We start from the raw sequence: 26,959 nt of genomic DNA, 5'->3' as shown, positions 1-26,959 counted from the left end.
ACCGACTTCCCAGAAAACTGGCTGACAATAAGCAAACATGAATATAAAGTTAAACATAAGATTTCATTTAAAGGCAGTTGTGGTGACTCCCTTAAGGGCTCTGAGGCAGAGATGGGTAACTCCAGATGTTGCTGGACTCCTTCAGCCGCAATCAGCATGGCCAACAGTCAGGGGTGATGGGGACTGAAGCCCAACATCTGGAGGGTCGCAGGTTCCCCAATTCTGCTCAAGAGTTTAATAGCGTAAAATGTCAACTCCCTGGGCTTAAATGCTCTGACTGCTTTGCACATTCTAGTTCCTGCTCAAAAGACCTATGGTGACCCCAGATTCATGCTATTTCACAACCAGGGCCAGATGTTTTAGTTGCTAGTGGGTGATGCATCTTCTCACCCAAGCATGTGGACAGCCAGACATGATGGCGACAGCAGAAGCTAGAAGTCATTGCCACTTCAGTATAATGGCAAGGACACTCTTCCTCCATTTAATTCATTCCATTTTGTCTTGAAGAAGACCAGAACTCCCAAGTCCCCCCTCCCCCCCCCGAATCCTGGTGTTTAACTTTGGGTCGACTGTGCCTCATCCAATTATTTTGCTTACTCTTTCATTCACAGATTGAATGTATTACTTTCATAGTTCTCCTAAATCACTGGTGATCAAGCCTCTCCAAAGGCAGTTTAAAATGGCCTTTCACCACTTTAGGGTCCCGAAGTTCTACTAGAACCTGTGTCATGTACCCATGACAGAAAAAAGGAGTCTTTTTCTTCTTCTTCTTTCACTTTTATTAAAATACAAGGTGGAAAACACAGTTCTATAAAGTACATGGTCCACGCAGCACCAATATTGTAACATGTTTTTGCTGATTCTTCTACAGAGTGTATTTGTGACATCTAAACAAGGATACATGCATACACACAAACAAGTGATTTCCTCACTATGTTGACTCAGGACTCATATTAAATGGATATCAAATACATCCCTACTTCTGAAGGCAGAAACAGAGAAGCAAAGAGAAATGCAAGTGCAAAAGCATCCGAACACCAACTGAGTGAGACACTCTTTTGTCAGTGATCTTCATGGAGACACCAACATCTCTGCTTCACCCTCTTCTCCCATCCTTGCAAACCAAGTCTTAGGTCCAGCCAAAGTTTGGTCAATATGAGTCCTGAACTGACATGGTGTGGAGTTGAATATAACTGGCCAGTATTCCCTGCCTGATACATCTTTTATTGCTTTGGTTATATTATTGAATGCAGGTTGTAAAGATCTAAATCCAACATCCAGCAACACGAAAGGCCACACAAAGAATACCAATTATGATCTCAACCGAATACTCAGCCTTAGTCCCCTTCATTTAAGTGAGCTCACCTTAAGCTTTCTCAATCACCCTAGAGTATATACTGAAAAACAGCACTGGGTTTGATTCACTGACATGTGATTTGCATCTGTAAAAGAGAAGCACGAGACTGCTTTTCTTATGTGATGGTTGTGTGAGGCCCCTTTTCTTCACAAGTCCACACATAAACTCAAAATGTGAGGCATAAAGGGATTGGCTTCCCATGCTGCAAGTTAGATCTAACACTATGTTCTTCCTTTTGCGAATTTTAGGACTAGTTAACCACACTGGCTTGTTTACGTTGATCCAGCTCAGTGTATTCTGTGGTAGGGTTCCATCTGTTATCTTATTCCTTAATATGTCAACTCACTGCTTCCTCCTAATTCCCCATCAGGAACATGGCTGTGCAAACTACTATCAGAGACAAACATGATTTATAATACATACGCAGGAATTACATCCTACTGGTGGTACAGAGTGGCACATAGACCTTTTGGTGGATTCTTATAACTTGGGAGCATCATGAATTGAAAAGTGACAAATCCATCTATATACCAGTATCCTGCTTCCAACAAAAGCCAGTATTGTATTGTATTTGGGCAATTAATAACAGAACATATCCTTTTAGAAACATTTTCATTATTATACCTAAAGCCTAATAGTCTAATTTTATGTTTTTAAGTCCTGCTGATTGAAGAGAAGGTGCTGGTATTTTCAGTGGGTGGCCTAACATCTACAATATTTTTATCATTAATGGTGAGAGGCTGCTCACAAAATCTAAAACCTTAAATCTATTTTTTTTTTTCCTTTTAAGAACAATAGCAAAATCATATCCCTAACAAGACTGAAGTCACAAAAGTCTTCTCCTTGTTGTTTTTTGGGAAAAAATGTATTTTCTCTGGGTTTTTGGTCTGCTGTTTTCTGGTGGAGTTTTTTTTAAGAAGGTAACACTGTCATGATTATTGTGTTGAGCTGATGGGCATAATTAAGTTTATGAACAGAGTCAGAAATCTGTGATGTTTGGAAAGAAAGCAAGCTGGTGGATTTTCCTTTGACCTATGTCCGTTTCCTAATCCTCACACTGTGTGAGGAACAGACATCTATGAATAACAAGCATTTCACACATAAGAAGAAATCTCAGAATAATGGAAAACCAAAAGGAAGAAAATAGCCATGCAAAATAGCAGTGACTTTAGATATGTAAATGTATTATAGTTTAGTCACTCACAATCCCTCTTCTGAGTTTAAGGTATGTTCCAACTGTCAAGAAAACACTTTGGTTGGTCTTTCTATCCAAGGCATATAAATGAAAAGGAATTAGAATTTATGACAATTTTTTAAAATGTTTTTTTTTAAAAAAAAAGCCTGAAGAATGAATATAAAGAGCATAAACATGCAAACCAACTTCTGTCACCATCCAGAATAGTGACTTGTGTTTTATGTTCACCAACATGAAAATAGAGCATTTGCCCAAAAAACAAAATAGGATAAAAATGATCAAAAACATAGAGGGACTTAAAAAATAAAATAAAGCAAAAAGGTTGTGGTTGCGTAAGGAAACAATAATGGAACCAAATGCCTCATTTTCCTTAATACTGTGAGAGAAAGGAACATTCTGTGAAATGACAGGACAGCAAATTTGAAGGTGATCAAATAAATGATTTGGAATTGTATAGCCCACTAAATGAACTTCTTGAATTGATAAGTCATTGATTATATCCAGAGATGCAGCTTCAAGCCTATGCACATTGACTTGTGAGGCCCATTGAACACATTTGATGTTACTTTGGCATTACCATGTGCAAGCTTGGGCGATTCAGGCCCTTCGAACCTATTGGTTTTCACTTCCAGGCAAACCTGTTTAGCACAGCACCTATTTAACACAGTGCTTAAAGTGCTTAACTGTGTCTCCATTGTGGTTTTAAAAGATAAGCGTTAACAGTCACTGCTAAATTGTTCTGGAAAAAGCCATAAATTGGATTTTTGCATTTGCCTCTATAATAAAACCTGACAACTATTTGAAACAGGATACTGAATAAAATGAATTAGGTGGCAATCCCACATGCAGTCACTGGACAGTAAGTCAATTGAAATCAGTAGGACTTACTTCTGATTAAATATAGTTGAGAACACACAGTTAATCTGATAATTGTTTCTATTCTTCACAAGGGTAAAATCAGGCTTTGTACTAATATTTAGTTCTTCGCTGTTGTTGTTGTTTTTAAGAAGAATCAGCTAAGAAATGGGGGATCATCCATACTTCCTCTTGTACCGCTGCTTTCCCCCGAGGAAAACTGCTCTTTAGTGCTCAATCAGAGCAAATGGCAAATTGGGTTTTCTCTGGATTGATGTTTGCATTGATTTAGCATGAAAGACTGATTTTCCTCGGGAAAAAGGAATGCGTTGAGCAGAACACCACCATTTTGAGCATGAGACATGCAGAAGTGTGGACAATCCCACTGTCTCATGTACCTGCCAATAGGCTGGGAAAGACCTGCATTCCTTCCATATTGACCATTGTTCCTGTGTCTATCTCCCTCCCCCTTCTTTGCAGTAGTATCTTCTTCACCCCGAGCTAAAGAAGCCCACCTTCCCTAACACTGTCCCTCTTTACTTCCCTCCTCAAGCCCTTACACCTATGCAATACCCTCGACCCCAAGAGCACACCCCTTCCCTACGTCTTCCAACTGCCAGCTTTCCACACTTCGTTCATCCTGTCAGTTTCTCCAAAACCCTCTCTCGGTATTTGTGTGGCCAAGTGCTGTGCGTCTGTATAAGGGAGGAAAGGAATGAAAGAGGACATGGGGAGGGGAGGGGGAAATAGCATTCATACCACACTGTCAAGTTTGCATACCTGCAGTGGAGAGAAGCACGTTCTAAAAATGCCATGTGCATGAGCTGGACTGGCCAACATCAAAACATAAAGATAGGCTGAATCTACAAATAAGGAGGCAACATAAATGAAGAGGTGGGGAAGGAACACTTCTGGGTATTGATGAATGGCTTCCACCAATGATGTAAATTGCTTTCCTTCCCCTGGTGTTTTTTGTGTGTGTTTTTTTTAAGGTGGCTTGTGCTCAGTGTCGCTTTCAAAACCACTCCTGAAAAACTCATACCAACTATTGTATTTCTATTCTTCAGCATGCTTGAAATGGTGGCGGAGGGGAAGGGGAAGGAAAGTAGTACCTATGAGGCTGACATGAATTTTCCAAGGAAGCTCCTTAGAAAATGAAGCTGGGCAAAGGCAGCTGGCCCTCTGCAGCTCTGCAATTCATCAGCCCTGAGGGCGAAACCTCTTTCATGCTGAACTAACTTCACTGAACTAATCTGCTTAAAAACTAATTGCAAACTTCTAGAACAGAAGGGAGGGCAATATCGACGCAACCACATTTAACTAATGGACAAAGTTTCAATACCAATGAGGTAAAGTGGTGTGTATCTCCCTCCCTATCCCCTTTCCTTTTCACCCGCACACAAAAATACACCATCTGCATCATGGCTTCTAAATGCAATAAATTATTTTTTAAAAGAGCACCTACTAAACACACAGTAACTTCTAAACCTAACTATACTGTTGTTGTTGCAGCTGCACCTGTGGCTGCTGTTTCTCTTCAGAAATGCAAGCAAGTACACTGATTAATAAATTGTTTCAGTTCCATGCATCCAAAGTTAGTGTTAAACCAAGGCTGCTTCTAGGATGTGGCCTTACGAGGTTGTGAACACACATACACCCAGTCCAAGAAAGCCCAGGTGAAGGAATTCACAGATGGTCCCAATGTCTGAAATGTCGTAATGGCTCTCCCACAACAAAGTTCCTAGCCTGTGTTTTCTTTCTTGCCTTACTCCTGCCTTACTTTTCTTCCCTCACTCTCTTTCTAAAGATTACGACACACACAATATTTTTCCTACATGGAGGTAATCTGACAGCACAGAGCACACGAGCTTCTCCCTGTTCAGAGATTATCTGAGTGCAGGCATAATGTTAAGCACATAGCAATCCTAAGGGCACATTTATGTGGCTCTTTATGATGAGATCAGACACACAGTATCAGCACATGCTGTCCCTGATAGTGTTCTTTTGCCTGTGCTGGTCCACAAAGCTGAATCGTCTGGTGCAGACTCAGCAGAGGCTGCAGAATTTTCATCGGTGGGATCCCAGAGGGCAACATTTTCTGATCTCCCAACTGGGTGTGGTCAAGTGGAACTGCATATTAAAAAATGCTGCCATGTGACTGTTCCCTAAATTCTTCATCTGATGAGAATACAAGATCTATGCTGACATGGTAAGAACACTTGGTCTTTGATGATCTGAGACCCGAGTGAGTTATCTTAGCAGATTTTTCTCACACAAGATGACATGACTCAGCTATCTTGGATGCATTCAAGCTCAGGCATGGTAGGACTATCACCTTATCTTACACAATGTACATTTTCATTATGTAAGTTGGCTTTGGCAAGGCAAAATAACCCAGGGGTGAATCCAAACTAACATGCCGTCCCCCCATACCGTTGCTGCCTCTAAGTGGTGGGAATCCAGTGGAACTGGGTTGCCTGAAGTGATCCGGCACAAAGTGGACTGCTCTGCCACAACATTATCACGAAGTTAGATTTTGAGATATAGCCTATGATCTCAAAATAGACATATGTGTTTTTCATGCTGAGTGGTGCTGTGAAATCTTTAAGTCTCCTTAAGATTTGAAGACCACAGTGCAGGGCTTATGCATGAATGTATAAGCTGAATCTCTTTGTTTCAAAAGCATGGAAACCAGCTAGCATCAAATCATCTGTTTAGATTAAAAGCTTTCTGAATTGCAGCTGTACAATACTGCAAAGAGAGATTTCTAGTTGTGAACACCAATACTTTCAGCAAAAAAAGAGGTCAACTGACTAGCCAGTTTGTAGCAGATCCTGGAACTCGCAGTATCTATAAAGCCGTACCCTCTCTATCAAAAAGGAATAGTTCTATTTCATGGCACTTGCAAGCCTCAAATTTCTAATTTTGCTACATTTGAATTCAGCAGGACAAACACGGGAGGGCAAAGAGATACCCCTTCAAATGATGGTATAGCCTTTTCAACAAACTGTTCTAGAAGCGATGCTTTTGGTTCCTTCTGCACCAAACACCTCAACACAAAGATCACCTGCTCACGGCACAGGAATCTCATCTCACCAGTCTTTCTGTCCCAAATAGAACGCTTCTCTCAGCTCCCTTTTGGGAAGATGACGGGGAATTCGGGTTTCGTTTTGCTTTTATGGTCTGTTGTGTTCATCTGGCCATATGATTTGGCCTGCTGTTCAGTAACAGGCCAAAAAAAAAAAAAAAAAAAAAAAGCCTATCCTAAACAGGGTGCAATTTCTTTCCCTTTTGCATTGCTTTAAAGGGGCACTATGTGCAACGTATTTTCCTCTAGTAAGTCTGGACACTTCATCTTTTCCTGAAGTTCTGCTCCAACCAAAGTCGAACTTCTTGGAGGTTGTAGAAAAAGGGGCCCTTGCCCCCTAGGTAGGCAATTTTTTGTCTTTGTACAATACACACACGTTCAAAGGAGACCCCGTAGGCCACGTTTGCATTGTTGTCCATGCAGTCTGCCACTATCTGACACTGAGGCGGCAAGGAGAAACGCTTCAAAAGCTGGTGAGCAGCTGCACACCTGTCTTCTTGGTTCCTATGTTTCTTGACGTCGAATGAGGAGGAGATACCAGGAGCAGCCCAGCCGTCTGATGGGTGAGCCTCATCAATGTAGACCAACAGGAAGTCAGCCACACTGGAGAACTCTTCCACCAGCTTGCCAAAGGCCGACAGCTGGTTTGTGAAGGGGGGTCAGGTGGCCGAGCCGAAGTTGACCACCAGCGGACGCTCCGATTTGGCAAAGTCTAATAGGTGGCACTCAGTGCCGTACTTCCCACCAGAGCTTTTCCATCTGCTGCTGCTGCTGTCACTGGTACCATTGGGTATGTGAATCACGTTGGAGTTAGGTGCTTCTCCACCCAGTTTCACCTAGTATTGAAAACAAAGAAAGAGGTAGTGAGTTACTATTGTTTGCTGCCATTTGCTTTTTGTGTTCACTGTTGCTCAACCAATAGCAGCCAACTGCTCAAATAAGATTATGTTTGTCACATAAAACGCTACTGGAAACCCTGTTTGCTTTCACCAAATGATTGATGGTGATGAATTTTATCTCCCGCCCTCCCCAAGGAATCCAGAGCAACTAACAACAAGAAATAATTTTTGTAGACATCTGAAGGCAGCCCTGCTTCTGGAAGCTTTTAATGTTTGATGCTGTATTTTTGTTGGAAGCTGCCCAGAGTGGCTGGGGGAACCCAGTCAGATGGGTGGTTTATAAGAAATGAAGAAGAAGAAGAAGAAGAAGAAGAAGAAGAAGAAGAAGAAGAAGAAGAAGCAGAAGCAGCAGCAGCAACAGATACAGCCCTTGACTAATATTTGATGAGAGGCAATTCCAAAGGTTCAGCTCCACAACACTAAAGGCCCAATTCCTATATTGTGTGGAATGGTCCTCCTGATATAATAACTCTACTGTTATTCCCCCCCCCTTTTGGTTTTGAATTATTGTATATATACTTGCTCTATTGCTGTAGTGATAATTTAACAGTTCTGTGGCAGAAAAACTACCAGGCAATAACACGCCTACAATATTACATTGTGTAGATAGATAGATGATAGATAGATAGATAGATGATTGATAGATAGATAGATAGATGATAGATAGATAGCAATGAAAGAACTGTACAGATATTTGCTTATGTTCAGTGACTCCACATCTTCGAATATATGGTTACTTTCAACAGACTTTGGGGAAATGGAAGAAAAAAGAATGCAAGGAAGGCCAATGGTGAGAGCTAATAGCGGCTGTAGTTCAACAATATGTTCCAACTTCCAAAGTTAGGGAACACTGCCTTTGACAATAGCCATAGGAGAGGAGCAAAGAACAATGTTCCGTAATTAATGCCTATTTGTAGCTACTAGAAGCCAAACTGTGCACCCACAATGGTTTCTGAGCTTCTATTATTATTATTATTATTATTATTACTATTAGTATATAAAAACACAAAAATACATAACAGTAACGAACAAACCCCGCCCCCAGTTTAAAAGGCCAAAGGTTGTTTAATTAGCCAAAGGCCTGGCGCCTAAAGATATGTAATGAAGGCGCCAATGCTCTCCCTGGGGAGAGCATTTCACAAGTGGGGAGCCACCACAGAAAAGGCCCATTCTCATGTTGCTACCTCCCCCCAGCCTCTCATGGAGGAGGCACATGAAGAAGGGCTTCAGATGATGATCACATGGTCCAGGTTGGTTCATACGGGGCTAGAAAACTGTTTTAAAATGAATGCTAAGTAGTCCGAAATGGATCCCATAACTTTAAATTGCACTGCAATCCTACGAGCACATGGAATACATACAGTAGTCTAAAGGGTTTAAGTAACAATGGGAATCTTTTAATTTGTTACATGAGATTTATTTCAAGACCCAGACATAGCTGTTATGACTAAAGCGGCAATCCTAAGGGAGCCAGCTCCACTGAATTTAGTAGGAGTTACTTCTGAGTCGATATAAGAACATAAGTTTGGGTTTGCTGGATGAAAGGCCCATCTAATTTCAACCTCATATTTTTACAGTGGCCAACCAGAAGCCCCTGGGAAGCTTGGCTAGGATTGTGCTGTGAGGCAATAAATGTTTGCATACAAAGCCTGAAATAAAATCCCCCTTTGATGGCATGATTACTGTACACGTTCCTCAAGATTCATGAAGCAAAGCCTTGCAATTTAGTCAACCAATTGTGACAAAGTAAAATATGGAATTTCAAAGAGAATTTCTGAAGTGTGAAGATATACCGGTACATACATCCCATCAAATCACTGGAATAAACATATATAGATATAAAAGAGAATGGATGGATGGATGGATGGATTCAATGAATGGCTAGAAGAGAATATTTGCCTAACAGCCCAATCTTACACATGTTTGTTCAGAAGCAAGTCCCACTAACATCAAGCAATTGCAGCCCATAATACGTGAACATTTGCTGCCCCATACATGATGCGCTTTTTGTTGGTTGCTCCAATGCAGGAAAAAAAACAAGCTTCTCCTGCAGCTGTAATGTGAACAGGGGCTGGGGGGGGGTGATGTTTGCTTTATCCAAAGAGTAAAAAGGAAAGCAATAGTGTCTTAATTTTGAATCCTCCACTCTTCATGCTATTCTTAAAATGAATAGATCCTTGAAACCTGGGAAGGGGAGGGCGGGGAGGGGGAGGTAGAAGGACCTAGTTCTGTAGGGCGTTGTTATCATTTGGTCTTTCAAGCACCAAAACCGCATTGCTGCCAAGGGCATTGGTTTAATTATGTCCCAACAAAGGAAGGGTGCCCTCTGTGCCTCCCTCCCAGCCGCAGTAACTTACAAACGAAAGGGATGAAGGTTGACTTTGGAAGCAAAATAATAGCTGGTTTCACGTCATCACATATCTGGAAAGTACCCAAGCAACCCTCTGGTGTGGCTAGCATCACTGCATTTCCCACAGCAACAAAGGAACTCTCTCGGCCACAGGTTACCTATCGTGTTAATGTTTTCCCCCCTACCAGGAGTCCTTGCGTCTGTTTGGAGATTTTGGTCCTTAATGAGAAAGTCTTGCCAAGCAGACATTCACAAGGCCTCCTCTGCTCTAGCGGAGGAGTAATTAGGTCGGTGCCTTGTTCCGTGCTAGCGTTAAGCCACTCCGAACCCCCCCCCAACCCTGCCCAGTAGTTAATGCTCAGACACAACCAGCAGCATGTCCTGCTAATTGGTCCTGATGAAGCTCTTACATTCCCAAAGGGCCTCTTTATTCCAGCAGGCTCAGGAATGGGATTGACATCCTCACTGATCACCCGCTTCGTGGGGCTCCTTTGTTTCTTTGTTGTTGTTATTCGTTATTGAGAGGGGGTGCGCGGAATTAGCTCTTGGAAAGATACCCACACCACACCACAATGAAATGTCATCCAAAATAAAATAAAAACGGGGGGGGGGGAATAAAAATTATTGCTCTGCCAAACCTCTTTTGAAATTACAGACAAAGGCAGGCAAGGGAGCCGTTCTGAGGAACCGACCCAGAGAATTTTACTCACACGCAATAGCTCAGGCTCCAGAGTTCCTATAATCATGGACTTCTGTCAGCTACACCAGCTAGCTACTCTGTGGGCCTCACTGGTGGATGATGCGGAAACTGGGCTATGGTTCTCTGCTTCATCTACTTCTCCTCCACAGGGAAGCTTGGAAGTTGATCTATCTCAAGGCATTTAATCTTCTGACCTCAAAAGTAGCAAGTGAAATGATTCTCCCCTCCCTCCCTCTCTCTCTCACACAGGATTGTCCAACGAAATCGACGGACTGTTGGCTCAAGTTGCATAAAAGGGCATGTAATAGACTGTTATGCAATTCATTGCTGCAGCGTGAGACAATGCTTCAAATGGCTTCTAGAAAGATTAGACATATTTTAATAATACCTTTATTGTCAATATACAACCTGTGTACAATGAAAATAACCGAGCCTCCCCCCGCCAACACTCAATCTCATTGCACTCTGTGTACTTGTCGCACAACACACCAACCCCGAAAGTCAGTTGCACTATATTATATTCATTCCATATAGTTAAAGCTATGGTTTTCCCAGTAGTGATGTATGGAAGTGAGAGCTGGACCATCAAGAAGGCTGATCGCCAAAGAATTGATGCTTTTGAATTATGGTGCTGGAGGAGATTCTTGAGAGTCCCATGGACTGCAAGAAGATCAAACGTATCCATTCTTAAGGAAATCAGCCCTGAGTGCTCACTGAAAGGACAGATCATGAAGCTGAGGCTCCAATACTTTGGCCACCTCATGAGAAGAGAAGACTTCCTGGGAAAGACCCTGATGTTGGGAAAGATGGAGGGCACAAGGAGAAGGGGACGACAGAGGACGAGATGGTTGGACAGTGTTCTCCAAGCTACCAGCATGAGTTTGACCAAACTGCGGGAGGCAGTGGAAGACAGGAGTGCCTGCCGTGCTCTGGTCCATGGGGTCACGAAGAGTCAGACATGACTAAACAACAACAACAACAAATTCATTGATGTCACAGAATTGCAGTGTTGGAAGGGACCCTGAGAATTGTCTAGTCCAACCCCCTGCAATGCTGGAATAGGCAGCTGTCCCATACGGGGATCAAACCTGCAACCTCGGCATTATCAGTACCATGCTTTAAGCAACTGAGCTATCCAGGCCCACTGCATTATGTCAATAGCTGTAGGGGTTGTATAAGCTAAAATGAAGCCTCCACATTTAGCAGCACTATAGGAACACTGAAAACTGCCTTCTATGAAGTCAGGCCATTGGCCCATCTAACTCAACTCTCTCAACATGGACTGGCAGTGTAGGGTTTAGCATTTTCCCCCAGCCCTCCCTGGAGTTGCTGGGGATTGAACCTGAGGCCTTCTGCATACAAAGCATTGTATTGAGCCATGGCCTTTCCCACAAAGTATGTTATGGGTTGTCAGACAATACGAGCACAACCTTGCCTATATGACCACGATGTCCTGCTTCTGAGCACCCGCAGACCAGAAGTAGCAGGCTGGCTACTTCTGCAGAAAGAAAATACTGGACAAGATGAACGTCTGTTTGTGCATAAGGTTCAATCTGCATTTTTAGCTAACTGCCCAGACTCAAGGGATCTCACTTTAAAGCTGCACCGAGTAGCAAGGGCATGATTAATGTTGCTCTTGCATGCAGATTGAAAAATGAGGTGGAAGAGTTAGGGGGAAAAGAGGCCCTTTCATAAACCGCTAACCAGAAATAGAACTTACCACTGTAGTAACATTGTTCATTTAACGCCCCATGGACAAAGCATCAGAACATTTAGACACTTTTTCACACTTATTTTCAGGGGATAATATAATAAGGCTTTTCAGAATCTGTACACTAATGTTTTTAAAGCACAGCATTGGAGACTTCTGAGTTCTGAGCTAAGTTAAGTCCTTACAGAAGATAGACATTGTTGGATAATTAGCGGGCTGTGGTGCTGGCTGTTCAAACATAGACATGATGTATTAGGGCTATGGAGAGAATCCCCTTGAGCTCTCAAATACTTTTGAAGACCTTCTCTTTGATTTTGTTCCATTCACAGGCATCCAAGCCCTTAGGAACCTGTCATTTTATAGTGTGATTCATCCAAACTGTCATCAGCCACTGGAAAGAGGACAGTTCCAAAGCTACTATTGTTTTTTCCTTTACAGAATCCAAAGTTATGGTAAGTTGCTCAGAGGCCATGCAAGATGCATATGTGTAAAATCATACCCATTAAAAAATAGCAACCGTAAGTAGCCAGGGAAAATCTTCCCCCACTCATCCAAGTGCAGACCCTCCAAGTATCCCTATTTTCCAGGGACATCCCTGATTTAGAGAAGCCGTCTCGGTTTCTGATTTGATCCCAGAATGTCCCGCTTTGCCTTAGGACATCCCTATTTTCATTGGAGAATTATTGGAGGGTATGGTAGGTTGTCCCTATTTTTATTGGAGAAATGTTGGAAGTTATGGAATTATGCAACCCCTGAGCCATCTGAAGGCATTCCTGTATAGGGAAGTTTTTTTTAAAAATGCTTAATGCTTTATTATGTTTTTATATATGTTGGAAGCCACGCTAAGTGGCTGTGGCAACCCAGTAATATGTATGGGGTATAAATAGTAATATTATCATTATGGAATGGGATGTCCCTATTTCTATCGGATAAATGTTGGAGGGTATACAAGTGCCACCTGCTTACTAGTTGCCAACTATCATCTTTCCTCATCACCCCACTATCAGAGTCCTGAATCATCTATTTTCCTAATATTTTCCTGTTTCACCTGAATGAGCAAAATATTTCTTAAAGGAGAACAATGGGCCTGGATATATCTGCTGGCTTCTTAGCAGAGTTTTTTTAAAAAAAACAACAACAACACATACACACAAAGAAACCACCTGATTGTAACAAAACCTCTAAGAGGTTTACAAGAAATATTAAAAATATGAATAAAAACTAGTTAAAACAAGAATTAAAACATTTTAAAAACAATTGAACAAAGCAGAAAACTAAAAGGAGATTAAAACATGTCAACATGTATGTCTCTGGAAACCTGTCTAAACAAAAAGGTTTTAAGCAGGTGTTGAAAAGAATAGTGAAGGAGCCTGCCTGATGTCAATAGGCAGAGTTCTGAAAGTGTAGGTGCTGCAATACGAAAAGAAAAAATTCTTACAAGTGTGGACCAAGTAATGTGTGGCACCTGTGATAGGGCCAGTTCTGCAGACTTAAGCGGTTGAGTGGACACCTATGAGGTAAGGCAAGAAAACTGGCTCCAAGCCATTAAGGGCATTATATACCAATAGTAAAAAATTGGCAACCACTGCAAATCTCTGATCAAAGGCGCCTCTGATCAAAGGGTCTCACAACCATGTTGCAGCATTCTGCAGTAGCTGCACTTTCTCGATCGAGTGCAAGAGAAGCCCTACCTAGAGTGCATTGCAGTAATCCAATCTTGGAAGTCACCAGTGGTCAAGCTCTCCTGGTCCAGGAATTGCCTTAGCTGTCTCACTAATCACAGCTGGTTAAAGATGCTTCTAGCCACTGAGGCTATCTGAGCCTCCGGTAACAGAGCTGTGTCCAAAAGCACTTCACTTTGTATACTTGTCCCTTTGAGAGAGAGTGCAATCCCATCCAGGCAACTGAGCAATTCCTCTGACACTAACCCACAGTGCCTCCATCTTGCCAGGATTCAAGTTCAGCTTATTTGCCCTCATCTCACCACTACATCCAGCCACCAGTCCAGGTCCTGCACGTCCTCTCCTGATTCAGACTTTATGGTGAAATGATGCTGTCAGGGAACTGCCATCGGAGAGCCAGGTGGTGGAGGGGCTCAAGGAGGGTAGGAGAGCCTCGGATGCTGAGGAAGGAACCAGCAGGGGGAGAGAGAGAGTTCCCACAGAAACTCAGTCGGAGGGATGGCTCCAAGACACTTCCAGTGAGAACAGCGGAGAGGTTTCAGGACCTCCGCTGGGGACGCCCACTCAGCGTAGGAAACTGTCACGCAGAGAATCCAGAAGGAGAGTTTCCGTTCAGGAACTCTTATGTTGGCGTAAATTCCGGAAACGCCCACTGACGGATTCTGCCAGCGATTGAGGTAGCCATGCATCCATGGCTCCACGGACGGGGAGAGTTTAGAAACTGATTGCATGAGTTGAGAGCTCAACCATTTACGCACAAGCAGCCCCCTTAACCCATAACAGATGCTGAGCGCCATCACTGCACTTACGGCACCTTGCCCCCAAACTAATGACTGAAGCTTCATGTAGATATTAAATAGCACTGGGAATAAAATAGTATCCTGAAGCAGTCCACAGTGGAACTGCCAGGTGCCCCAAAGCACTCTCCCATTGCTGCTTTCTGGACTCGATCCCATATGTACTGGATTCACTGTAGCATAGTGCCCCCCATTCCCATTTCACAAAGCTGGTCCAGGAGGATACCATGGTCAATGGTATTGAAATCTGCAGAGACGTCAAGTAGCAGGAGTAAGATTGCACTCCCCTTGCCCCACTCTCAGTGAAGGTTGTCTGCCAAGGTGACCAAAGCCAACTAGGTCCCGTGGCCAGGTCTGAACTCAGCTTGGAACTAATCCAAATAATCTGAGTCATTCAAGAATGCTTACAGTTGCGCCATCACAACTCACTTCACCACTTTCCCCAAGAAGCAGACATTTGCAACTGGGAAATACTTATTCCAATCCATTCCATTTTGTCTTTCAAGGGAGTATCCTCTAACATGGTGAAGGATTACCTCCTGAACCCAAACAGTCAAACCCACTCTGCTGCACGTGGTCAAAATGTGAGGCCAGTTGGTCACAGCAGGTCTTCAAATGCTCCATAGGTCCCTCCACCACAGTGGGAGTAAGTTACCTTTGGCCCATCCAAAATAACACTGCCAGCCAGCTACTAGAAGATACAATGCTAACTGAAAAGCAAACCTTCCTCACAGCCTGCATTGCCACACGGGCACAAAATCTGTGTTGGATCAGCTTTGGAGCAAGGCTTGCACCACTTGCACTCTAGTCTTTGTCCCAACTTGCTCCATAGCCCAAAGCTCCCCAGAATACCAAGGAAACACTTGGGCTCCACTAACCCAGAGAGGATGCTTGGGAGCACTTGTGTCAGCTGTTCGTTTCATCTTGCAGCTGAAGGAGGCCTTGATGCGTAGACTTCAATGAGAAAAGAATCAGAGCAGGCACTGCCAAGGACTTCCCTAACAATCTTGGGGAACAATGCTACATTTGTCAGGAACAATATCAAAGAAGCTCAAGATATTGTGAAAGATCTTGGGTTATGTACATATATCCTCAACAGGAAAAGAACTCGTTCCCTCAAGTGCATGATGTTATCCTTTCCTTTCAACTTCTGTGGATTTGGGGGCAGTCACAGGAATGAACACATTCCCAGGCCTAAACCTAGAGTTAGGAAGTTCATCCTTCCCTAAGTACATAGGAAACAATTTGTGGTCTTGCTTTTAAAAAATAGTTTGTAAATGTTTGCGCCTGAATAATCTACTGAGATCAATTATCTGCCTTCTAGGCTGCTATAAGCAGAGCACTCTTAATGTCAGCTTGGGAGAAAACTACTCACTATTTCTTAATAAACATCCAGTAAGACTATTTATACCTAGAACTATTGGACAATGTTTTTTTAATAGAGAGCTTCTTTCATAAGATACTCTCACTGCTATGAAATACAAAGAAAAGCACTTCCTTGAACTCCAGGCCAAAGTAAACAAAGATGATGAAAGCAGATGGGCTTAGGCTAAGAGGCCTTGTTCCACTGCCCTAAAAGCCTGCCAAAATAGTTTACTCTCCCACTGGTGTGTCAAATAGACAAAAGTCAGAAAGAAGCCTATCCGTTATTCCACACACTGATTTGTCTGCCTTTGTAAATATATTGCCTCTGCCGTGATGCTACACAACACTGTTGCTCATATTAATAGAAGTCATATTGCGATTACATTCTGGGAAGGTTTGTAGCTGCTTCATTCTAGGAACAAGTGTGCAACCAAGGAGTTGTTCTTATGCACAAACTGGGGTCCTGATATTAATTCTCCCAGATCAAAGGCAAAGAACAGAACAGAACCTTGAGACAGACAGATAGATGGATAGATAGATAGCTGGACAGATAGATATCAGTTGAAAGACTAAAGGAAATGCTTGGATAGATTAGGATGGAAGAAAATGGCTGGCTTGACTCCTGGTAGACCTTAACCAAAACCTTTCGATCAGGGATGGCTAACCTGTTGTTATTGGACTACTGCTCCCATCATTGCTGACTATTGGTCACACTGGCTGGGGCTGATGGGAGTTGGTGTTCAGCAGCATCTAGAAGTCCACAAGTTCCCCATCTCTGCTTTGCACAAGAAAATTAGCCCATGACAACACTGTCCATAGCCAGGTCTTGTTGAATGCTGCTGTCAAAGTCCATTCTGCTTTGAGGGCGCAAACACATGGAAAAAGTGCAGCAGCTGCCACTTAACCTGGTTACACGTGGGCTAAATAAACAAGTTGCAGTGACACAGAGCTCGTCCCCACCTTGTTTGCCCTGCCATTTCCCCCCAGGAAAACCCATGGTTTATTGCTGAGTTGGATTGCAGATCGAGAGGTAGTTGTACATAAACCCTTGAGTTTTCTGTAGCATAGCAATTCAAGTAAGCAACATGGCTGGGTTGGTTAGGACTATGGCCTAGGGAGACTCCTGAGGGCCAGAAAGAGAGGCCTCAAGGCCTTCATTTGGCCCCCAGGCCTGAAATTCCCCATTCCTGCTTTAGACAATACTGAGCTAGATGAACCAGTGGTCCGACTTGGGATGAGGCAGCATCCTAAATTCCTAAGAATCTGAATTACCAGCTGTAGTGGAACAGCAGCAGGAGAGACCTGATATTCTCATGTCTTGCTTGTGGGCTTAACAGAGGCGGCTGGTTGGCCACTGTGGGAAACAGGATGCTGGCCTTTGATCTTGTTTTCTTATGGTTCCACCCTAACTTCAGTCTTGGAGACTCTTATCAACATTTCCAAAAAACATGGCAAGCCGGAACAAAGAGAGCTGTACTGTTCCACCAATTTCAGGCTGCCCTTAGCCAACCTGGACTTCTCACTTGCAATCAGTTCAGGGGGTGTCATTGTCTGTCAGTTTCCACCTCTGCACAGAACTCAGCAAGGAGAAGAACCTCTACAACAGCTCGGTTGGTTAGAGCGTGGAGCTGATCACGGCAAGTTTACGGGTTTGATCCCCGTATGGGTGCGTATTCCTGCATTGCAAGGGGCTGAGCCAGAAGATCCACGGTGACCCTTCCAACTCTTTGATTCTAGGATTCTGAAACTTGACTTAGTTGGCTTTGTCCCTCTCTGGGTCTCTCTGCCTACCATCCTACCAGTCTCAATGGGCACCAGCCTCCACAGCTTAGGCCGCTTGAAACTTATTTTGCTGTTGGTTATTTCTTTCTTCCTTTTTTCTGGGTTTCATAAAAACAGGTTCCACACAGTGCTGAAGCATGACCTGTTCTACAGGGAAAGATTTTGTTTCCCCCCTGTGACTGGTGGATTGCCCGCGTTACTTATAAACATATATGTTATTGTGTATAGATCAAGCATGGTGGCATCGCCTGCCACAAAGTCTATAATGGCACTCATCCGGATGACCTATATAGCGTAGGAATATTGTGCATACCCTGCACGTATACAATCAGGGGTTTTCATCATCCTGTTTTCCCAGCAGTCACATCACTCTCTAAATATGTGATGGAATACAGATGCCTTTTTCATCCTAGCAGCATCCAGCAACATTACAGAACCCTTTTTGAGTTGAAAGCACAAGGTATTCTCAAAAACAAGCCCTGTCTTTGAACTCTTCCTCTAAAATGTAAAGATACCCAGCCTTAAACACTGGCTCCATTAACCCTCATTATGATAATTAACCTTGTTATAAAGAACCTCTCTGTGCAACGCAGGGTGTGCTTGCCTCCTGGGGGCTGCAATTCAAACGATAAGGAGGGAACAGTACGGCAAAAAGAAGGGGGGAAATCCATGCTGAATCTGGCAGGTGTTCAAATCGGAAAGCAAAGTTCACCAAGTATGTAGAAACCTACTAAAAGCTGGGTAAAAAATATACAAAAGAGGGGAAAAATGAGCAAACATTAGAGAATCATCAAAATCTCTCTCTCTAATGAAACAGAATCTGCCCATGCCAGCTTTAGCAACAAATTACCCATATATCGAATAAGCCCATTAAATAATGCTTTTCAACATCCAGCTTTACATTTAGCATTGTTGCTAATGGTTATTGCCCTAAAAGCCAGCTTCCTAACAATACAGTTGTACTGAGGTGTCTGCTTCTGCTGCCAGCAGTGGTACATTACAAAAGGGGGGGAAAGACAAATGTGCAAATTACATCTCACATCTGGAAGTTGTACTAGTTAATGTGATGTTAATTGAAAGCAAGCTTAGCAAAAGGAGGGGAGGGCTTTTTTTTCTCCCGCAACACCCTATTGTCTGGCCTTCCACACAGTTTCTTTTCCTCATGCCAACCTGTGACCCTACATCACATTCTGGCCTTCCGCAAACTCCTCTGCAAAATGTGTTGTTGTTGCATTCTTCATTACATTATATGGTGGGGCATGGTGGTGCTCAGACATCTTAGCAGTGCAGTGTGTGGAACCTGGAAACACTATTCATGGAAATGAGATCCAAGCCTCTTTTCTACGTATTGCTCAAGGCTACAGGGAAGAGATAGCAGCTGACTTAATCAACTGTTCTGGAATATGCTCTTTTTATACTCTCTCTTTCTGTGGGAGTTATAACCTTGCACACTTCCTCTCTCATTCTTTGTGGTGGAGACCTTAGCATTCTGCTCTCCCCTAAAGAATCTTACAGAATCTTGCATGACCTTCAACATTCAAAGGACCATTCACAACCACTGCCTCTGAACTCTTACGAGAGTTATATTCTCCAGGTCTGCTTTAGATACGCTCTTGCTGTGAAAGGACACAAAGCAGGGGAAAGGAGCAGTGGCCTAACTTTTTATTGATCCGGGAGTATTTACATTTTCAAGATGGAATGCACAGAGCATCTGCATGCTGTCCCTGCATATCAAAGTCAGTTATGTATGAGAAGTATGTTTCTGGAGTGTTTTACAGGGAGGGTTTTGCAGTTCTTGGCCACTGCAGGTGAGCAGATCCTCTTCACAAGAGGTGCTGGCTGAGATTGACAGGAGTCGCAGTCCAAAATATCTGGAAGGCATCAGGTTGGGGAAGGCTGCACTAACTTACAGGTGCTTAATAGTGTATAACGGCAAGAACACCTGGTGGACAGAGAGGACTCTGAGGAACACCTGCTCTCTCACTGCCATCATTATCTCTGAAGGATTGCCGTGGCAGCTGGGCACCTGCTCATTTGAGGAAGCCCTGCTCCACAGGGGGACTGAAAATTTAGGGAAGCTAATGAGAAGGACCATAGCTCTGTGCCACAGCATCTGCTTTGCAGGCAGGCAGTCCACAGTTCAATCCTTTGCATCTCCAGGTAGGGTGAGAAAGGTCCCGTCTGAAACCCTGAAAACCTGCTACTAATATTGGCCTGACTCAGTAGAAGACAGCTCCCTATGCTCTTCCTAGCCAGTCAGGAAGTAGACTCTGGGTTGGAGTCTGTTTCCTCTGTGACCACTGCTGTGAACATGGCGAGGCATTAACCCCAGCGATAAGGCTGGATAGGACTACGTATGTACATCACTGTTCCAGTGCCCTCCCCCTGGAGCTACTGAGACCCTTTGCCCACAGTGTCAGCAAGAACACTTGGCGGACTGGGGAAAGGACACTGAAGAATGTATGCCCCTTTCTGCCACTGCCTTAAGGTAAACTCAGCCAAGAGCCATGCCATACTATCTGTTGATATAATAAGCGTCACCAGAGATTTCCTCCAGATGTTGTTGGACTCCACCAGCCCAAGCCAGCATGGGCAACGGTCAGAAATAACGGGAGCTGCAGGTTTCCCACCCCTGTGTTAAAGCCATTGTGTTACTTTGGTCCGCTTTCAAATCTTTACACCTGTTTTCACTTTTGCAGGGCTGCAACCTGGCAGACAAAGTGCTGCTCCAGCACACACCAGAGTAGATAGTCACAATTTAAACTACGCCAAAGAGGTTTTGTGGCATGCAGTTTAATAAATAATAATTTCAAAAAATTTAGTCTGTGGTGCTCAGACTTCAAGGTATCACTTAAATTCTAAGCAGGAGTGTATTTTGAAAGAATTGGGTCAACTATAAGCATATTCTATAGCTGCAATTAGAAGTGTTTCTGGAGGACCCTGGGATATCTGCAGAGTGTCCCGTGAACTCAAGAATCATGAGGGATATATTGAACGTGAATATTATTGTCCCTGGGTGCCTAACCCGCCACATTACTCCTGATTTAACCATGGGAGCTCTCCATGGTGCAAAGCATCACTCAGAAATATGCACACGCCATAAGAATGGCTAGATTGCAATATTACCCTGAATAACCAATTAGGAACATAGGAAGCAGGCTTATACTGAGTTAGATCATTGGTCCGCATAGCTCCATATTGTCTACACTGACTAGCAGCAACTCTCCAGCCTTTTGGGCAATGATTCTTTCCCAGCCCCTATCTAGAGATGTCAGGAGCTGAACTTAGGACCTTTTCCAGGCAAAGCAGATGCTCTAATACTGAGCTACAACCCTTCAATTTCCTGGTAGCTGTCACAAGATAGTGCCCTTTCCTAGGGAAGATGCTGTCACTGTCCTTGACATGAATGGAAATCAAGCATATTCTTACATACTGTAATGAAAAGGGACGGACTTCCAAGATTTATAGTGTAAGCTCCTTTGTTATACAATGCAGTAGATAATTCAGTTTAGCTTATGAAAGATGGGCATATTTGCATGTTATTTGTTTATTAATGTCCAGAATGTAAAGAGAGGGACTTCTGTTTTCATTAGTTTTCATTCTGTTTTCATTGAGAGCTTGGCTTAATGCTTCTCTTTTGCTACTTGCACCAATAAAAGCACAACATTTCCCAGTACCATAACGAGTGGTAATCCTATAAATGATAACTGGGGAAGCACCAGGCTGTTAAATGAAAACCTGGTGAGTAAGTAAAGCAGCATGATTTTCATTTCTATTATGTTGCTCAGTCTATTGACCCAGTTGTCACATGCCCCAGCAAGAGGTTGCTGAAGTCAACACAGGGAGTTCCTGCTGAGGAAGCTCTTTGTGGATCACCCAGTAAGTTTACTACTACCCACGTATTACTGAAGGCCTCCTACTCACTAACTGTTCTGCATACTCACTAACTGTTCTGCATATCTGTGCCATATCCCTTTGCTGAATGTAGGGTCCTTCTCACGTGGGAGTTTGCATGGCAGCTCTGTGGCTGACATTATTACCCTTGCCCACCTCACTTTTCCCATCTGCAAAATGGCAAACATAGAAACCTGTCTTGTTTTGGCATGCAGAATGATATATTTAGTTTCAATTCTGCCTAGACACTGGAAATCAACAGGACATGCCAAGCATAAGGCTGGTGGCCTGGCTAATTTTGATAGCTATGAAAGTGGGATATAGTGATTATATGCTTGCTTATTCAGTCTACAGTCCTGCACATATTTACACCCACACAGATTCTATTATTACACTCAAAGGAGAGACATGTAGGAATTCACCATTTATTGAATGTATATATTTAACGTTATGAAGAGTCTTTCTGTGCTTCGGTGAAAAATGAACCAACAACACGTTATCATTAGCAGTTAAAACTCTTAAAAGAGTTAATACAATGCTGGTCCAGAAGTGGGCATCACAGTTGCACTTCCTATTATACAAGTTCATACACTGTAATGAAACCCATATAGTTTGAATGGAGTGGATCTCCCTGCCTAAAACTTACCCCTGTCCTTTGCTCCCACCCGAAAAAGTCTTCATGGAACCATGCATTTGAATAAGTTAAGCTGCAAACCAGGAGGCAGGATTCGAATCAGAGTTCAAATCCTGACTCTGTTACTTTCTGTGATAAATGGCTCAGACCATGTGCCTCACATCTTCCTTGCGCTCTTGTGGTAAACTTTATCCCAAGCTGCCTTTCTATCCACAGCGGAGACAAATGTCCCCACCAGAAAATTTTGCCTTCCACTCAGTGTCCGCCAACTCACCTGTTTGTAGGCATCTAGTAGGAAGCTGTTCCAGACGCAGCGCAGCCCCTCCGACGTGAGCATCCTTCGCCACTCGCAACGTGCAGCCTTGGAGCGGCTCAGAAGAAGCACCATGTGCTTTAGGAGGACCACCGAGTCATAGAGTGCAAGGAAGAGGCAGTTGGAGAAAAAAACCGGCAGGATTTGAAGGGTGATCAACAGGTCCACACTTAAGAGACCCATCTTGCTTGCTGCTGCTCTTCAGAGGCTTCCCTTGAGTTCCCTCGTCATGCCCTGTGCTCTCATTAACAATAATAATTAAAACAAAAAACAAAGTGCTCCTTAAAAACTCATGGTGCCCTGTCTCTTCTCGTAGAGTTGCCTCAGTGCAGCAGAGCACGGGCTTAATGAAAGGAAGGAAGGAAGAAAAACATTAACTCAGAACGCCAGTATGAAAATCTTTTCCACCCTGAGCTGCTTTTAATTTTTCAGAAACTCCTAAGTCAAACTTTGTGTTGTTGTTTCTCCTTAGCCAGTAGCCCCTTTTCAGTCCGCTACAGGGAGAGACAGCTGCGCTGCCAATTGCTTGCAGTTCTAAAACTGAAGCTGAGCAAACTGCTAACTTTCCTCTAACTCTGAGGTATTGAAAAGCGCTGAGCAGCTCTAGCACTCTCGCTCTCTCATTCCTTTTATCACCAAAGCTCTCAGGTGAAACAATACTTTTTTCGTTTGGTGGAAGAGGGGTGGGTGGGAAGAAATCTTTGTACACAAACTTTCTGCTACTCTCTCTCTCTCTCCCCTGCCTCCGTCTCTCTCTCTCTCTCTCTCTCTCTCTCTCTCTCTCTCTCTCTCTCTCCTGCCACACTCTTCTTTCTCTCTCCCTCTCACTATCTGCCTGTGGTACAAAGTGCTTTCCCTCTGGAGTTCTAGCCGGCTTCCCTCAAGCCTTTTATACATTCCCTGGCTAATTGCTGCAATAGAGAAATGAAACCCTAATCTTAGTAAAGATCTTGACGTCAATGTAAAAAGAGGGCTTTACTTTGGCCAGAACTGCAGTGAATAGAAAAGTGAAATTTTCTAAACTCTTTTTTTCCCCTCTCTCTCTTTTAAGGAAAGAGAAGGGAGTGGGGAGGGAAGAACTTTGCTTTGTTGGGTTTTTGTTTTTTTTAAATATAAAGGAGAGGGGGAAATCTCTAGATACTTGTGGTGCTTTTTTCTTTTACAAATGCTTTCAAACTTTGGAAAAATATTTTCATATGACGTGGAAAGTGACACCATAACAAGGTCTTCTATTGTTTAGAGGGGTGCCCCCCTTTCTTAGAGGTTTTTTTTAAAAAAAAACAAATATTATTATACCCTTTTGTATTTTCCAGGAAGGTGTAAAAGCTGATGCATCCTAGAAAAGGGCATGTTTTGGTATGTTTCCCTCCCACAACCATCAAGTACAAAAGCCTGTGCAATTTTAAATATCTTTTGTCTTCTTCTTGGTATTTAAGGAAACACAAGGAACACCCAGGTCTGACTTCATCTGCTGATGTGGAAGAGAATTAAAAGAGGTGGGGAGAAGAGCAAAGCTTTAATTGACCTTTTATGTAAAACTGAAGTTCATCAATGAAAATGTTTACTGAATTTGGAGCTGATTTAAAGCAGAGTGCCTCATACATTCCAATTATAAAGTTACAGGGGATTGCATTTGTTCATAGGGATCTATTTCACACATTAAAAAGAATGCATTGCTTTTCTTCAAAGGGAGAACCATTTCCTCTGAAAGATTGAGATAGCCTCCTATTTTCATATAAGAAAGGTGTAGGCACAGAAAATGTATCTGACTCTAGTGAATGGCACTGATAGTTACAGCTGTGCCAGCAATCTAGGCTGATGGCAAACTGCCCCAGGAAGACAGATCACTGTTCCCCAGAACCAAGGAATCTGAGACACGAAGAACTGGAGTGCATGCCCTATCAGATCAAACTGGGCCTCTCCCTGCATGCAAAATGTTTTCTGGTGTTAAGTTCTTTTCCTCTGTTTGGGATAGTTAGCAAAATTCTTAATGCTTTTGGTATGAGGTTTCTTTCTTCCATCAACATGAATCTCAACATGTTCAAGGAAGGCAATCATAGCCAACGTGGTGCCCTCTAACCAGCACAGTCAATGGCTAGGGATGCTGAGAGTACTTAATCTTCCTTGTGCAACAATGTTCTGCCAGTGCAACAAGTATACCAATAGGTAACTTAGCACTACATTGGGTACAAACCATGGAATCACAGAGTTGGGAATCTACTGTTTCCCCTTGCTCAATGCAAAACGTAACTACCACCTCCTTGAGCCTATGTTGAAATACCTCCAGCAATACCTCCTAGTTGTTCCCTCTGGAGCAACCTAGAATTGGCACATGCAAGAAACAACTAACAAGAGTGCATGCAGCAATACCGGGGAGAGGGCACAACTGAAGTGTAAGTGTAAGCGTCGGATACAGGGTTTGACTTCAGTTTAATGATGCCTCTAACTGCAGCCCAAATCTTCCCGACTACCCCATCTTTACTTGAAATAATGGGTTTCCCACTTCCCCTGAAGTCTTGCCAATTGCAGCCCTTTGACTTTGTCCTACATGTACGGTGGGGGCTAGCAATGAGAAGCAAGCATCTTCTGTTCTGCAGTGCCCCACCCCAAATTCATATGGTAGTATATGACATATAAAGACCGAGCTGGGACAATGGCATCATTGTAATAGGCTGAATGTGTGTGTGGAGAGACCCATGCATTTCAGGGACCCACAGAAGTGAAAGCCAGCCATTTGCTTACATAGGACTTCAAAAGGGTTCACTATGGGGGAGACTGCTAGGGGAGGGAATAAACTTGATCGCCTCCTTTCCATTATGCCCCAGTTTGCCAGCCATTTATAGTGGCCCACAACGTTTAGCTCGCCATCAACGGCATAGCTTCACCCCTTCCTTTGCTTTTGCAAAGGGTTGTGGGGTTTTCCCCACCCCCAGAGAGAAATGCAAGAAAGAGCTGGAATTCAGGAACTGACTGAAACATATTATTTGTATAGTCTTTCCTCACAACATTCCTATCAAATGTATCACTATAGTTCCTATTTTTAAGACAAGAGACCAGAAGACACTGACATGGCAGACTTAGTTGCCAACCATGCGTCGTGGTTTCCAAGTGTGGGCACGCCCACCAATTTATCTGCACACAGACCGCCATGTGTGATGACTGTACATAACTACAGCAAGTTATGCGCATGCATGGTGTAAATGACGGGGCCTCGCCCTGCAAAAGTCCCCCCAGCCAGAGAAGGACCAGCACTGCATCTGTTGCTTTGAGATGATGCCACTCATTGTCGTCTACCACACAAACACCTCTCAGAGGTGGATGAGAAGTGGTACTTTTGAACTGGAACTTTTATCATGTGCACCGTCTAGATTAAGTTAACCAAAATTCCGGGCCCTGGCCCATACAGCTATGTAATCAGTAAATGTCACAGATTGATGGGCTGGGGCGCTACCTTTTGAGTGACCTAAAATGGTGGGCAGCCATGTGGATGAGAGCTGCTGAAGAGCATCTTGGGGCCCAGCAGTAAATGCAGTGAATGGTGAGGAGCCCTTCAAAACCTCTGGGGCCCTCGACTAGTGCCTGCCCAGGCTGAGTGCTGATGCTAGGTCTATGCAGGGCCATCACACATGATAATCTACACGTGTACAACACATAAAGGCCTTTTGTGAAGGGGAAAAGGCCCTCAGCAAGTCCAAAACCTGTGAGATATCTGAGATACTTGAGAGATCCAGATCTCTGAAATAGTGTCTAGTCCATTTAGAGAGACACAATGACTCTCCCTCCCCCACCCCCCACATCTGGGAGAGGCAGCAAACCAACTGAGGAAGAGATATGTTGTACAAGCTGTTCCTTCAGCCAGGTACACCATGTTCTCTTAAGTGTTGTTCTGCAAAGTTTTAATACAGAATTGAGAAATACAGAGTACCCATGTTCAGTTCTGGGAAAAGTGTAGGGTGCAGTTTGCTGAAGGAAAGAATGATTCCTGCCATTGTGGCATATGTGTTAAGCTCATCAAGTGAGGGGGTCCCTGCATTGTATGTCAGTGCTGTTAAGAGGTTTGGCAGGTGCCAGTCAGTGGGGTTGTTGAGAGTTTGGGGCAAAAGTCCAGCAACCCACCCAGCAAGAGGGTCCCAAAGAGAGCAAGGCTGTCTAACCACATTTTGGAGCATTTCCATCTAAAGATGAGTTCCCCATAAGACTATTAAGTCCAGAGTCTAAAACGATCTAACTGCTCCACTGGCAGTGATGAGATACTGAGCATTTTTCCCAGGTGTATCCTTCCTCTAAGTGCTTTTCCTGTGGAAGCCCATCTGACTTTGTTGATCATGTCCTTTAGA

The 26,959-nt window shown here is 43.4% G+C and overlaps 1 protein-coding gene across 1 annotated transcript; it reads right to left on the bottom strand.

Annotated features, from left to right (window-relative positions):
• Nucleotides 1-755: 755 nt before the first annotated feature.
• On the bottom strand, nucleotides 756-26,327 carry DIO2 (iodothyronine deiodinase 2). Its single transcript, XM_081879320.1, has 2 exons — nucleotides 22,584-26,327; nucleotides 756-7,331 (listed from the first exon to the last, which is right to left on the bottom strand). Exons 1-2 carry the CDS (start codon nucleotides 22,803-22,805, stop codon nucleotides 6,759-6,761), a joined length of 795 nt encoding a protein of 264 aa, XP_081735446.1. The 5' UTR covers nucleotides 22,806-26,327; the 3' UTR covers nucleotides 756-6,758.
• Nucleotides 26,328-26,959: the final 632 nt, after the last annotated feature.

This window comes from Podarcis erhardii, assembly GCF_964252035.2.
Source record: "Podarcis erhardii genome assembly, chromosome: 1".
In the NCBI taxonomy this organism is placed as follows: domain Eukaryota; kingdom Metazoa; phylum Chordata; class Lepidosauria; order Squamata; family Lacertidae; genus Podarcis; species Podarcis erhardii.
Note: the sequence above shows the minus strand (reverse complement) of the source record. Positions and strands in the feature narration are given on the sequence as shown.